General features: G+C 35.1%; 1 protein-coding gene across 4 annotated transcripts; it reads right to left on the reverse strand.

Moving 5' to 3' along the window:
* Nucleotides 1-2374: 2374 nt before the first annotated feature.
* On the reverse strand, nt 2375-12858 carry LOC135582683 (thioredoxin reductase NTRC-like). 4 transcript variants are annotated; one of them, XM_065120440.1, is made up of 10 exons: nt 12547-12858; nt 11135-11348; nt 10855-10960; nt 8728-8993; nt 7753-8032; nt 5201-5308; nt 4703-4789; nt 4511-4615; nt 3823-3956; nt 2375-2649 (listed from the first exon to the last, which is right to left on the reverse strand). In XM_065120440.1, exons 1-10 carry the CDS (start codon nt 12767-12769, stop codon nt 2589-2591), a joined length of 1584 nt encoding a protein of 527 aa, XP_064976512.1. In that variant the 5' UTR covers nt 12770-12858; the 3' UTR covers nt 2375-2588. The 4 variants fall into 4 exon arrangements, with proteins under 4 accessions (XP_064976512.1, XP_064976513.1, XP_064976515.1 ...); XM_065120441.1 differs by having other exon boundaries at nt 3823-3953; nt 12547-12857; XM_065120443.1 differs by lacking the exon at nt 2375-2649 and adding an exon at nt 4307-4378 and having other exon boundaries at nt 3822-3953; nt 12547-12857.
* Nucleotides 12859-13818: the final 960 nt, after the last annotated feature.

Raw genomic sequence — 13818 nt, forward strand, 5'->3', positions numbered from 1 at the left:
CACAGTGAGGGAGGGCCCCACGCATGCCTCTATTAGGGTGTGTTGGATATACAAAATGAATTAGGAGCAGCGGAGGGGCCAGGAAAGAGATTAGAGGCTGTGACACTTCGGATGCTTAAAAATGCTTGGGGTTCACACAGTGAGGGAGGGCCCCACGCATGCCCTCTATTAGGGTGTGTTGGATATACAAAAATGAATTAGACAGATCATATATATATATATATATATATATATATATATATATATATATATATATATATATATATATATATATATATATATATGTACACACATATATATATATATATATGTATATGTACACATATATATATATATATATATATGTATATGTACACATATATATATACATATATATATTTATATATATATGTATATACATACATATATATGTATATACATACATATATATGTATATATATATACATATACATACATATATATGTATATATATATATACATTTATATGTATATATATATATATGTATATATATATATATATATATGTATGTATGTATGTATATACATACATATATATATACATACATATATACATATACATACATATATACATACATATATACATATACGTACATGTATATATATACATGTATATATATACATGTATATATATATATACATATATATACATGTATATATATATATATGATCGATTGATCATTAATGTGGCCCGTAGGCTCGGGCTCGTGAGGAATTATTTGGGCGTACTCACACGATTTTATCCTTTTCAAAATATATAAGCTCCAAAAATTATTTTTGAGAGTACAAGTGATCCAACGGACTTATAAGCTCTTTGTTTCCATACGCCTCAAGAGACTAAATAACTTTATTAGTACTCCCTCCAATATGAGAGTTAGGGGCTCATAGCCAAGATGCACGGCTCTAGAGCGAGTATGCTCGATCGAAGTGCAGGCCTCGAGCTCTCCTTTTAGTACTAATCTGATAAGGAACCATTTGGTCGGTCGATTATTTGGTGCGGCTCGTAAGTTTACGAGGAATTATCCGTTTTGAGAGTACTCGTACGCTTTTGTCCACGTGAGTTCCAAAAGATGCCTTTGAGGTTACGGGAGACCCAACGGACTTATGAGCCATTGGTTCCTGTACTCTTCAACTAATGTAGATCTCCCGTACACTCAAAAGCGCCTTGTAGAGCTCACGAGTTTTGAAAGGGTAAAACCGTGTGGGTATGGCCACCATCCAAAATGGACAATTCCTCATGAGCCTACAGGCCGCACAATGGTCGACCGATCAAATGGTCCCTTATCAGATTGGCGCTAGAAAAAGGGCCTGAGGCCTGTGCCTCGATCGAGTAAGCTCGCTCTCGAGCCATGTACCTCGACTATGAGCCCTTAGCTCCCCTATGAGAGGAGCACTGGTAAAGCCATTAGTCCCACATTTGTTGATGAGTATGAAAACCAAGGACTCTAAGTCCGCTAGATCTCTCGGATAATTCCTCACGAGTTGATCGACCAAGATCCTTTATGTATACACTGTACAACCATCCCACATTTATATTTAGCATATATAAAATAAATATCATATATACTGCAGACCTATGCATAAGCTATTATAGTTAATCCTAACTAATTGATACATTTAAATTTCTGATGCAATTCTTTGAGCTCCAAGTCTCCTCCAATTATTCTTTAAAAAATTTTATTTTTTTTTCCTTCAAGATAAAAACATGACGCAGTGAAGAAAAAATGGGAAGACACCGTGAAATGATTGATTTCATCAAACGAGAAAAGTGACTAACAAGGCATGAATTAATCTAGATTAACAACTCAAGCTAACACTATCTTCAATCTAGTGATTATTATTAATTCTGCTATCGAGATGGACATATTATCTTGGCATGTTTCTACCTTTCTCTAAAGTTCTAGGCAATTCATATAATATAAGAAATAGTTCCAAGTCAAAATTGTTCATGCAATTCAGTTCGATATATGATCAATTCATTAAGGCAATTTAAGAGACGTCTTCGATGCTTCTTTTTTGGGAAAAGAAAGCAACATGATATGACAAATTCTGAGGCTATTGATAGTCGACAAGACTACCTTTTCCTGAGGTAAGTAGCTATCCATAGAGTCATGTAGCAAATAAAGCAAGACCAGATTCATCATTCGATCCAAGAAGCAGAAAACAAGGCAGTTAACAAACTCATAATAAAAAGTACTAGAAGATCTTAACGGATATCGTTTGAATAGAGATTATGATGAAGTTTTTCTTGGAAGATATGAGTGAAAGTTTGCTTGGTGACCAAGCATACTTCCACAGCTTCTGAGTTGGAAGTCAAGGAACCAGGAAATAAACCTTCTGTGGAAAAGATGGCAGATCCATGTAAATATGATGCTCGAACTGGATTGGCAGTAGACTTGCCTGTGAGAAATGGGATATCCAAGTTTTACACTAACCATTTCCTGGTGATCACTAAACATATATATTTTAAGGTTCCAGAGACATTGAAAAAAATGGGCTTTTGGATTGGTATATTAAATAGCAGAACAGAAGTTAAACAATAAAAGCTAAAACTTCAAATTTTCTATTTTTCATTTGTTTGCCTCAATAATTTCTCTGTATTCTTTCTTCATCTTCACGCCAGATAATGTCCTGCAGGTACAACCAAACAAGAGAATTAATAACTGGCAATGAACAAGAGAATTGCATGAAACACAATATGCTGAAGAGAACTATTGGGATGCCTATAGTTGTCTCTAGATCAGGTAAATACTAGTTGTTTCTTGATGTAAAACAAGGAAAGAACCACATAAAACTGAGCTGAAATGGAATAATTGTCCAGGCATAATTGAGTTTTGCTATCAGTCTAAAGCATCCATCTCAGTTTGCATAAGTTTCATTTCTTGCTTGGCATACCACACATATCCCAATTCAATGCCCAGTTCAAAACCAAAACCTTAATGAGTTAATTTTGTAACTTAAAGAGCATATGAGTTAATAAAGCTGTCATTGTTTCCTCGGAGCACAGACTATGAAAGAGAAGGATCATACACATGATAATATAATGAGTACTCCCTAGAACCTTACCAGTAAAACAAAAGAGTAAAACAAAATAATAATAATAATATAAGGTCAGACTGTAGAAAATTTCTTTTATCTCTTACACTATAATATCCTAGATCAAAATTCTTCAGCTGGGCAATCACCCATCTGCAAAGGCTGTGGATCACTAAATGCTCTCGTTTACACTATCCTAGGAACCTACTAAGACAATTCACAGTCATCATTGGAGAAGAGTTTAATTTGAACAAAGTAAAAAAGCAACTACCTATTTCCTCATATTAATGCATTAACTTCATCCTCTATCAAAAACAGGGTCCACCATTGTGAAGCTTCATAAAATCTGTCACCCATCGAATATCATAGACAGTGTGTACACCAATCATGGAAATACATAAGAAGAGATTACGGCACTTGAGTTCCATTGGTATTAATTCACATATAGAAAAAGAACAAGAATAACTATGCAAATTTAGGGAAGCCTCATGCACTGGGTTTAGTTATGGATATCACTTTCCAGGAAGTTCAAGAAACCACTGAGATGACAATATTGTCATCATTTAGGGAAGTATGAGGAAATTCAAATGACCAAATTCTGCAGTGATTAGGCGAGCCCAATTCACAAAATGAAATCCTATTCTATACTCTAAGCACCAAAAAATGGTGAAGCTTATCCAAACAATACGGAATCATGCAAGAATTACAAGTACACACAATACACATCTACATAAGCAGAGAAAGAATACTAAATAGAATCAACCTAACCTGAGCATTTCCTTATTTTTGAAAAATTGAACACAAGGTGTTCCCATAATTCCTGCTGCTTCTGCAATTTCAGGGTCTTCTTCAATATCAATTTCAACAAAGTGCACATTTTGGTTGAAATCATCTATCACCTGCTACAAAAGAAAGTTCAATTGTGTGATTAAACAAGTGGTGATGCTTGTGTTACCTAACTTCACAAAATCAATAATGAATGAAAAACTGCAAATGTATCAGGTAGGATTAAATAATGTGATGGTTCTAATGGTTCTTGTGCCTTATTTTAAGCTTCAGTAGGATTAAATAATGAAGCTTATAATTAGGCTTAAAATCAACCGGCAGCAAGACTGGTTATCGCAGAGCAGAACAAGTAGATTAAGGACAATAGATCCTTTATTTTACTTGTTCATCATATCCTGAACAAATGACAAATTAATGTCATTGCCGAAGAAAAACAAGTTATAAAGACTGCAAGTGCCACTGACACCTTCCAGGCATGTTATATAGATGGTTGCCAAATGTCCTCTCCTTGTGTGAAACAGGAGAAATGCATCATGGCCTGCATGGTAACTCGTTTTCAAGTTAGGCTCAATTAAGGAATTACTGATCCAAAACCATAAACCCAAAATTAAATATCTAAATATTTTAATACATGAAGATTTATTTTCAAAAGGATGTTTTGCAGTGGTACCTTGCTTAAAATCGGTTTCAGTGTCCTACATGGACCACATGTTGGTGCAGTATATAGAATGCATAACAATCTTGGACTTTCGTGATACAACTTCCGAAGTGCATACTGCAAAAGCCAAACCCAAGTTTAAGTCATGTAATAACAAGCTCTCATGTTCACGGCCAGCTATCAGATAAAGTGAACATCCGCTACCTGCCCTTTGTGCTTTGTCAGTGTTATGTCAAAACCCATTTGTGCATCCTTGTCAGTAACTTCCTTCTTGACCACCTCAGTTACAGGCTGTTAAATTCAAGCAAAAATGAATGAAGAGTTATATGCAAAAGGTCATACAATTCTAGTTACAACATAATAACATACTGATATAAATGTATTCACTTATGTTCACAATGGCAGGTGCTAATGAGTTAGACCAGTCATCATCTCAATGTGTGTACATCATGATTAAACAAAAAAAATTTAATTTCTTCCACAGACAAGAAATGGCTTGAAATCAATATCAAAACATTGGATTTTTTAAAAAAAATCAGCAATGTGAATCAATATGATGCAAAAGGCAACTTTTGATAATACCATCCTATCACAATAAATGGAAAACTTAACGAACTTAAGTTTGTACTACCCAAAATAAACTATGAATCATGTAGCAATAAAGCCAGCAATACCCAACTGAATTATACTGAAGCGTATTACCTGATGGAACTCCACAAGCAGATTGTTCGCAACTAGATATCTTTCAACAGATAAAGCAGCAACACATCCAGAACCAGCAGCAGTTATTGCTTGCCTCCACTCATGATCCTACAATCATCAACAAGAAAGTGAGGATACTGGAAGTGATTGTTCCCGAAATACATATATTGTTGTGTTTCTTCCAGATTTTTTTGTTGACCTGAATTTATAAATCCAATATCGCATTCAAAGAATTTAACTTGTATAAGGTTTACTTAAACTATGTTTAATTTGGAATTTAAAGAGGGGAAAGTTGGTGTCGATTGTTTAATTCTCCTTCTCCAAATGCTCTTCAGCTAAGAGGGCTTAAATTAACCCAGACAAATGGGCATAATCTAGATAATCCAGGAATCCAGGATGATGGATTAAGACAACATCTCTCTCATTTTTTTTGCTAATCCAGATAATCCACCTTTCAGAAATTAAAAAACGCTAAAACTAGTTAGCTAGATTAGGATAATTTAACATGGTTAATTTAACAGTGAACCAAATACAGTCTTAATGTGTTTATGCAACAGATGTATTTGAAATGATAATTGGAATAACAACATATTTGAATTATTTCAAGCTATTTTGCAATCTGAAAATGTTTTTCATCACGCAAAGAGGTTGGCTAAATTAGAATGAGACTATCATCTAATTAAACCGTGATGCAACTATCTCTTGCCCTTATTTACTTTTTTTATTTCAAGAGGATTAGGGAACAAATTCTATGTACTTCATATAAGTAAATATCACTAGCATGGTTTGATGTTTTGGATACTAGAACTGTGCCAGTCCCTGACCAGACCCGTATGGTTTAGGACATGCCAGGTGTACTATCACATGGTAGACCAACACAAGTCAGGTACCTATTCTTAAGTGCTTTTGCCATCCGAACCCTAAACAAACCCCAAACCCCAAACCCAACGTTGGATCCATGTGGTTCTCACTTATTTGAAGGAAAAATCTAAACCGGCGAAAATCTAGTTCCAGACATGTGAACATAGTCTAGATCCGGAAACCCACTTGGTTTGGTGCTTGATCTTTGTCGATCAACCCCTAAATTAATTGTAGATCAAGCATATGAATCCAAGATCGAGCATACTTCAGAAGATGGGACCTGAAAAGATTAGAGTCTCGAGATACTTGTTGTCACCCAACTTAATGATAGCAGTTGGTCACTTTCAGGGGATTCTGGAGATGAGTTTTGGCTCCAAAAAGAAGTCTTAACCAAGAAAGGAATAGAGGTCTGGAATCTAAGAAGGAAAGCCAACCTGATACAAGAGGAGATGGGTGACCTTTCCCAACAGAACTGTGCACACACCTTATCGATGTGCACAGGTAACCCTCCAAAACATTTTAGGATGATTCCTGAAGGACAACATTCATCTTATATAATTTTTTTTTACGTGATATATACAAAAACTAATCTGGTACTATACTATTTAATATTCTTATCTTAATTATTGTAGTCTTTCTTTAACTTGTAGAAGTTCCGTTCTAATACTTAGAAGTAAATCACTTGCCATAACAATCACAAACAAGCCATTTCTCATCCATGACTAATCATAGTTACCCATTATTTTACACCATCCATTACTCAGAGACGAAATTTACAAGGTTATAACTCTTGCTCGCACATCCAAAGGCAACAGGCATCTTTTTTTCTATCAACTTATCCTAATAATATGATGGTAGAATGAGCATTGGAATAAGATCACATTGACTTGTCCATTCAAAATTGCAAGTTCCAAATTGATAAAAGATCCAAGAGAACAGAGAAAGTCATTTAGGGTCAAGATTAGTCTTGGATAAGGGATCAAGATCAAACTGGATCAGGTTAGCAATTCATGATCAACCAAAATAAGTAATTCTTAGAAATAAAAAATAAGAAATGAAGATTAGAAAGGGTACTTCTAAAAGATATAGTATAAGGTTAGAAGATATACAATTCTTGTATATTATCAGATAAACAGATTGAGATTTAAAGTCATATTAGAATACAGGTAACTTGAAGCTACTTATGGAGTAGGTCAAAAGCCTCTTTGTAATATGTGACATACTCCATATGAGCATGACAGTGCAGCAATGTCAGCTCTCTCATCCCACTGAATCCTCTAGTTTTGTCCTTTCATAGTTAGTCAGGTGGCAGCCATTAGTGTTGGTGGCAGCAACTGTGGGCAGCCACAGCTGAAAGAAACAATTGATATTGTGTTCGTCAAGGCCCATCCCAACCCAAATCAGTTGAATCTGATCCACATAGCCCAATCCAAAGCATCATGGTCTTTAACAAAACAATCATATTAACTATCATCTGACTGATACAATGAGTTAACTTTGCTTTAAGCATATGTAAAAAGTCCAGTTCATCTTTCTACCATCTTGCAAGGTGTAAAACAGTGACAATAATCATCAACAATTTTGGTGTATCTCAATCAGTGGTAAACAAAAATATGATTTTTCCTGATCTATATTTATAAGATTAAGAGTACAATTTGATTATGGATAATACAGCAAGTTTAAAGTATTACCTGTACATCACCAGCAGCAAAGACACCTTCAACTGAAGTTTTTGATGTGCCTTCTTTGACTATGATATATCCAGAACTGTCAAGTTCAATTTGACCTTCCAACAAGTGGCTGTTTGGAGTATGCCCTATACCGTAAAATAGACCTTTTAACTCAAGAACTGATTCTTCACCTGTATCAACTCTTTTTACTAGAACTCCTGACATCTGGTCCCTGCTATTGCTAACAACATCCACAGCTTCTGTATTGAAGTGCACTGTGATATTCGGATTGTTGAGTACTCTGTGAAACATTCGCCATAATCAACCTGTTAAAAGAACATTCAGGAAGTTGAATGTTTACCATCATCAATACTCATAACTTGTTTGCATTAGCACAGAAGAGCCATGAAGCTATTAAGAGACAAAGCAATAGTGGCAATTGATAAATTATTAGATTTTATATCCTACAAAAAACCAGAGAAAATTATCTGAAGTACAAATGAAATATGATTATTATGCAGAAAGCTACAATTTGCTAAGCAGTGTTCCCTGAGTTTTATACAACGAGAGATACTGAATTGGCATTATGTATCACAAAGTATAGCTTGATTGTCATGTGCTATGTCATTAGTGGATGGCTAAACATGGAATATGAGGATATGGTGATTGTAAGTCATTAAAAAGTCAATCATGCATGTGGTCATCATACCCTTATGAAAAGAAGAAAAATATCTGCTCGATATGCCAACACTTACAAATAGAATTCTACTTAATGGGTTCTTGAACTATCCCATTTGTAACATATATTTTCAATAATAGAATTTTATTATTGAAAATCTGCTCTCATTTGTAACTATATTATGCACATATTTGATCATGATAAGGAGATCTTTGTTATCAGGAAACAAAAAGATTTCTCTTTTACTATAGAATTTTAAATCATAAAGATGCAATGACTTAGGCTGAAAAATAAACAGTTTCATTAATCTAACTAACCTGTCTTGCATTGCTTTAGATGCCCGTAGTTGGTTTCTTCGAACAAGCAAGTGTACATGTCGTGCATATTTGGTCAAATATAATGCTTCTTCAGTAGCTGTGTCACCACCTCCAACAACAGCCAAAACTTGGCCCTTGAAAAGTGGTGATGCTCCATCACATATTGCGCAAGCGCTGATTCCTCTACTCCAAAATTCATCTTCACGAGGCAACCTAAGCCTTTTAGCAGTAGCTCCTGTTGCGATAATAAGACTATGACATTTTACCTATACACATGAACCAAAAAAGAAATGAAAAAAAAAAAGGATTAGCATCACAAGATAGAAGCCTATTGAAAAGAATTACAGCACTGGCTTCAAATAAACTGGTTTGTTACTTCCAACTTTTGCCTTCAACAGGACAGTTAAGTTATATCACAAACAGCCATATCTTTTTCTTAATATTGAAGGTTTGAAAATTTAGGAGATTCACATCTTCTATTTGGTTGAATAATCTTTTCTAAGATTCTCATCATTCTTCACATAATAGGCAAGAAATAAACCTTTATTTATCAATATTCATATAGCAGTAAGTGGATATCTTCTAGATGCCATATAGACACGCCATTTAATGCTACTTTTTCTAATGATTTATTTATATAACATGTTACACCTATTCTAAAAAGGGAATTAACTGACTTCACAAACCATATCATCGTCTAATGGAGGTTAAATATTAAACTTCTTTTGTTCTGCTGAGGTAGCTACAGAATTTTATGCATCTACGCTTGTCAGAGGAAATTAGAAACATACTTCAAGAAACAACTATATAGTAACTATAAGATTCTCAAGCCAGAAACACTCTTCTTCTCAGAATTTCTACATGTGATTTCACCTTAATCATGTTGTTCATATCATGAAATTGGACTATTTGAATTTCAAATATCTTAATCCAATTCAAATGTCCGATATGATATAGAAGGTTTACAATACCGCCCGGTATGGTTTGGTATGGGCTACCGGCAGTTGGATGAAGGTAAATCAGGCAATTCAAGCCTGGTATGAGCCATACCACCTGGTATAGGCCTTGTACCATGTGTATCGCCTGGTATAAGACTTGTAACAAGTAGTAACTTTTATCCTCTAATCAGATGGATTTTAGGACAATTACCGAGACATATGACTAAGGATTAAAATCTCAATATGATATATGATGCTAGTAGGCGACTAGTCTAGTATGGGGCTGGTACCTCTAATGTAGCAATGTACCATGTTGGTATGACTATGTACTTGCTAATATCAGCCTAAACATTACACACAGAGAAGAGAGAGAGAGAGAGAGAGAGGTAGGGATGAAAGCAGAGATCATCAAGACAGAGGAGTAGGGCATTAGTGGTGGCAAGGAGGCAATGCTGCCGGAAGTAGCATTCACAATTTCCCCTTCCAGGGCTCCTCATCACTGTGGTCACCATTCAAGGGTAGGCGAGGGCCTCACCAATTGAGTTGGAGGCTCACAAGCGGAGGCAGCGATAGGAAAGAGAAAGAAAAGTTCAAGACTTGCCCAAGGGTTAGCTTAAACTAGATTGGATTTAAAGCAAAAAGCATAAAATGTAAGAAGTATGATAAGTTAAGTAGCCTTACCACCCAGGACACTTGATATGATAAAGTCTACTGGCAATAAGCTCGGTATTTGACAGGACCAGGTAAGCATATCAGGCAGTAAGCTCGATGTTGGATCAAACCAGGCAAAATTGTTTAGTCTACATAATAGCCAGCCATCAAAACAATAAACACTAATCTGTACTGACAAGTATGGTCAGATTTTTATTCCTTGGATATGACACTAAAGCCATTTACCCAGTCTAATATAACATATTTCTTGTTAAGCTTACTTTGCTTCTTCTAGAAATCAAGGGTTGGGATAGTTCATCAAATTAACAATTAATTGATGTTGCAAATGCACCATATAGATGACAAAAGAGTTTGCAAGGATCCCTGAGATTTAGATTTCTGATGCAAGAATATAGATGAGAAAAAAGTTTGCATTTGGCCATTATGAATTTTCCATCTTAAATGATATTACAAGAGCATCATATATGAACTTCACTAAATAGATCAGAATACATTTGATAGAAAAAGTAAATGTTACCTTGCGCTCACTACTGTGGACAATAAAAGGATTATGCTGAACATCAATAAATTCAACATCTTCTTGAAAAAGTTCAGCACCCCAGCGTTCAGCTTGCCGTCGTATCCTACATAATGTCATCATTGTAAGACATAAAAACAAGTGCTGATTTGAAATGATTAGCTTAATAAATACATAAACAACTCTGTGAACAAATATAAGAAACAAAGGGAAAAAAAAAAAAGAATAATATTACAAAGGAAAAGTAAAAGCATTTAAGGATGTAGCACGACCCATATACCTATCCATCAAATCAGGGCCAGTTATTCCATCAGGAAACCCAGGAAAATTTTCAACTTCTGTAGTAGTCATTAGCTGCCCTCCTGGAACACCACCAACTTGATAACCTTCAAACACAACAGGCTTTAAATTTGCACGAGCAGCATAGATTGCTGCAGTATATCCAGCTGGACCAGAACCAATGATCACCAAATTCTCAATTCCACCAGAAGAATCTGCAACAAATATCTCAAATAAATTTTAAAAAACCACCTTAACTGTTTCTAACAGCTAACAGAAGGTGACTATCATACATTTGATTGTACTTAATTAAGATGAATCGAAAAACATGGCCAACAAATGCCATGATTTTCAAACGTCTACAAGTGAACTCTTTCATTTAACTCTTTTACCATGTTTCTTCCCTCAGTTTCATGCCAAGCATTGCATATGTCAGTAATATATTGGTAAGGCATATGATAACATAGCAGGATATTCCTCTTTCATCTTCTTATGCGATATCTTGACCATGGATTCAAGTTTCATATTTTACTAGAAGTAATAGGTCTTATAGGTCTGGAGATTTCCAAGTATAAGGATCAGGTCATAACAAGAACACTTAGACATGGCTGCAGGTGTGGCACATCAAAATCTCAGTTGATACCAACATACCATACTGATCTACACTTTATAAATCTCATTTAAAATACATAACTATAGCTACTACAACAATGGGAATTCCATTCGATCATTCTCAATCTGCTCACCCCTTATTATCCTTTTAAAGTCCTCAAACAAATTTGTGCCAAAAATTATCAGAAGGCCATATAACTTGCTTGACTGCAAACTTCTACTTCCAGATGCTTGACAAGTCAACCTTATGGCACTTAATTTGCTAAAAGATTGGAGAAGAAACCAAATGTTGTAGCATTACTACATAACCTACTACCCATAGCCTCATGACCAAAAATGGCACAACTCAAGATAACTAACAATTTACATGTTTGGTTAAAGATCAGTTATATAAGATTATTATAGATATAATTATGCAGTTTCACTCTTCCCTCTACATATAGAACCAATACTTCTTCAGATAAACCAGCATTTATCAGATGACGACCCTAATTTCACAGTTGAAGTGATTGCACAATTTTATAGAAGACAATGGAGGTTATAGAAAACGCATATCCGACGAGATGAGAGATTCCTTGAATCTTCTCCGAAATCTTTTAAATTTTAATTGCATTTCAACTAATTCCACCTTCTCGAATGTTTGATCATGTTAGCAAGATAATAACTCGTCCTCTACAACGATCTAACAGGAAAGAATAATGATAACAGCAAGTAATAATTCGATGACGACATTACCAAGCAAGTTTCACGAGTTTCGGAAGAAGCGGAACTAAGAGAGGCGAAAGGACGCCCGAGGTATACCTCCAGGAGGGGAGACCGTGGCGGCCTCGTCTGTGGAGGCCGCTGCCAGGGATGCGGAGACGGGAAGACTGGCGCGACGGCCGACCGGCTTCTGAGTGCGGCGGGAGGGGCAGCGAGGTGAAACGGTGCGGAATAGGAACGGCCGGCGGCTGGGGAGGGAGGAAGTCGACGGGGCCGCCGCCACCGAGACGACGGCCGTCATACCTATCCGACAGACGGCCATTCGCTTCGGAGATTGGAGAGAGGGAAAGAGGAGGTGGGGAGCGAGGGAAAATGTATCGGCGAGGGAAAGAGCGAGCAGCAGCGAGAAAGATAGTAAGGTAGAGTGTCGAGGTTAAGATTGGTTGGTGGAGAACGGCCCGGCTGTCATCCGTTGTCAGCTGACGGCATCGTCGGTCCTCCTTCCATCACTTGTCTTTTTCTCTGCGTATTTTAATCTTTTATTCTATAATCATTATCAGGATTAATTATATATTTTTTAATAATTAATTATCTTTAATATTTTAAAATTATTTTTTATAATTAATTATATTTAGTATTTTAATTTTTTATATTTTAAAAATTATATTAGGGTCTTTATACTTACGAAACATTAAGATCCAGAGATTAAATTAAAAATTTTATTGGAACAAAAAATTTAAAATATAAAAATCTCAATATAATTTAAAAAATATAAATATCAAAATACTAAAGATAATTAGTTATAATATAATTAGCCCCAGAGATAATGAATTTATACAGTGAAAGGATAAAAATTATTATTTTTCAATCAATTTATCTATTATGGATGGATGGTTATTAAATCCTTTCAACAAAAATATTATCTTTTATAATCTTAATATAATATATCAAAATTGCATAAACTCAATGTGATTTTTTTTTAATTGAAATATTAACACACATTAAATTGATACTTGTATATTATCTATTTTAGCAAATTGATCCTTAACCCATGTTTTCCATATATTTTTAGCAAGACTCTTAGTTGACTCTTAGACCTTTTTGTGTTGACTTGGACTTAGATCACTAATATGTTTGTGGACTCCTTAAATTTACATCACTGATGAGATGTGATGACCAAAGTGGTGTTTATTTTTTTTATCAAGATGCAAGGAGTTGTGTACTACATGATAATGTTTTCTTTGAAGTAATTGACAAAAAAATTGATATTTTTTTCTCCATGACATTGGGGAGTGAATTGAAAAGGTAGAGCTCCATAGTAAGTAACGAAATATATGACTGTATTTGCAAACAAGGTCATTTGGATCTTTC

This window comes from Musa acuminata, chromosome BXJ2-8, assembly GCF_036884655.1.
Source record: "Musa acuminata AAA Group cultivar baxijiao chromosome BXJ2-8, Cavendish_Baxijiao_AAA, whole genome shotgun sequence".
Lineage (NCBI taxonomy): Eukaryota > Viridiplantae > Streptophyta > Magnoliopsida > Zingiberales > Musaceae > Musa > Musa acuminata.

What these genes read in the sequence shown, in the direction of transcription:
- LOC135582683 (XM_065120440.1), bottom strand. Translation starts at nt 12,769, where the DNA reads ATGGCCGTCTGTCGGATAGGTATGACGGCCGTCGTCTCGGTGGCGGCG. An exon ending in TTGCTGCTGGTGATGTACAG is followed by an intron (nt 5,309 to 7,752) that starts GTAATACTTTAA and finishes TGATGATTGTAG; the next exon opens with GATCATGAGTGGAGGCAAGC. An exon ending in TGCTTGTGGAGTTCCATCAG is followed by an intron (nt 4,790 to 5,200) that starts GTAATACGCTTC and finishes TGAATTTAACAG; the next exon opens with CCTGTAACTGAGGTGGTCAA.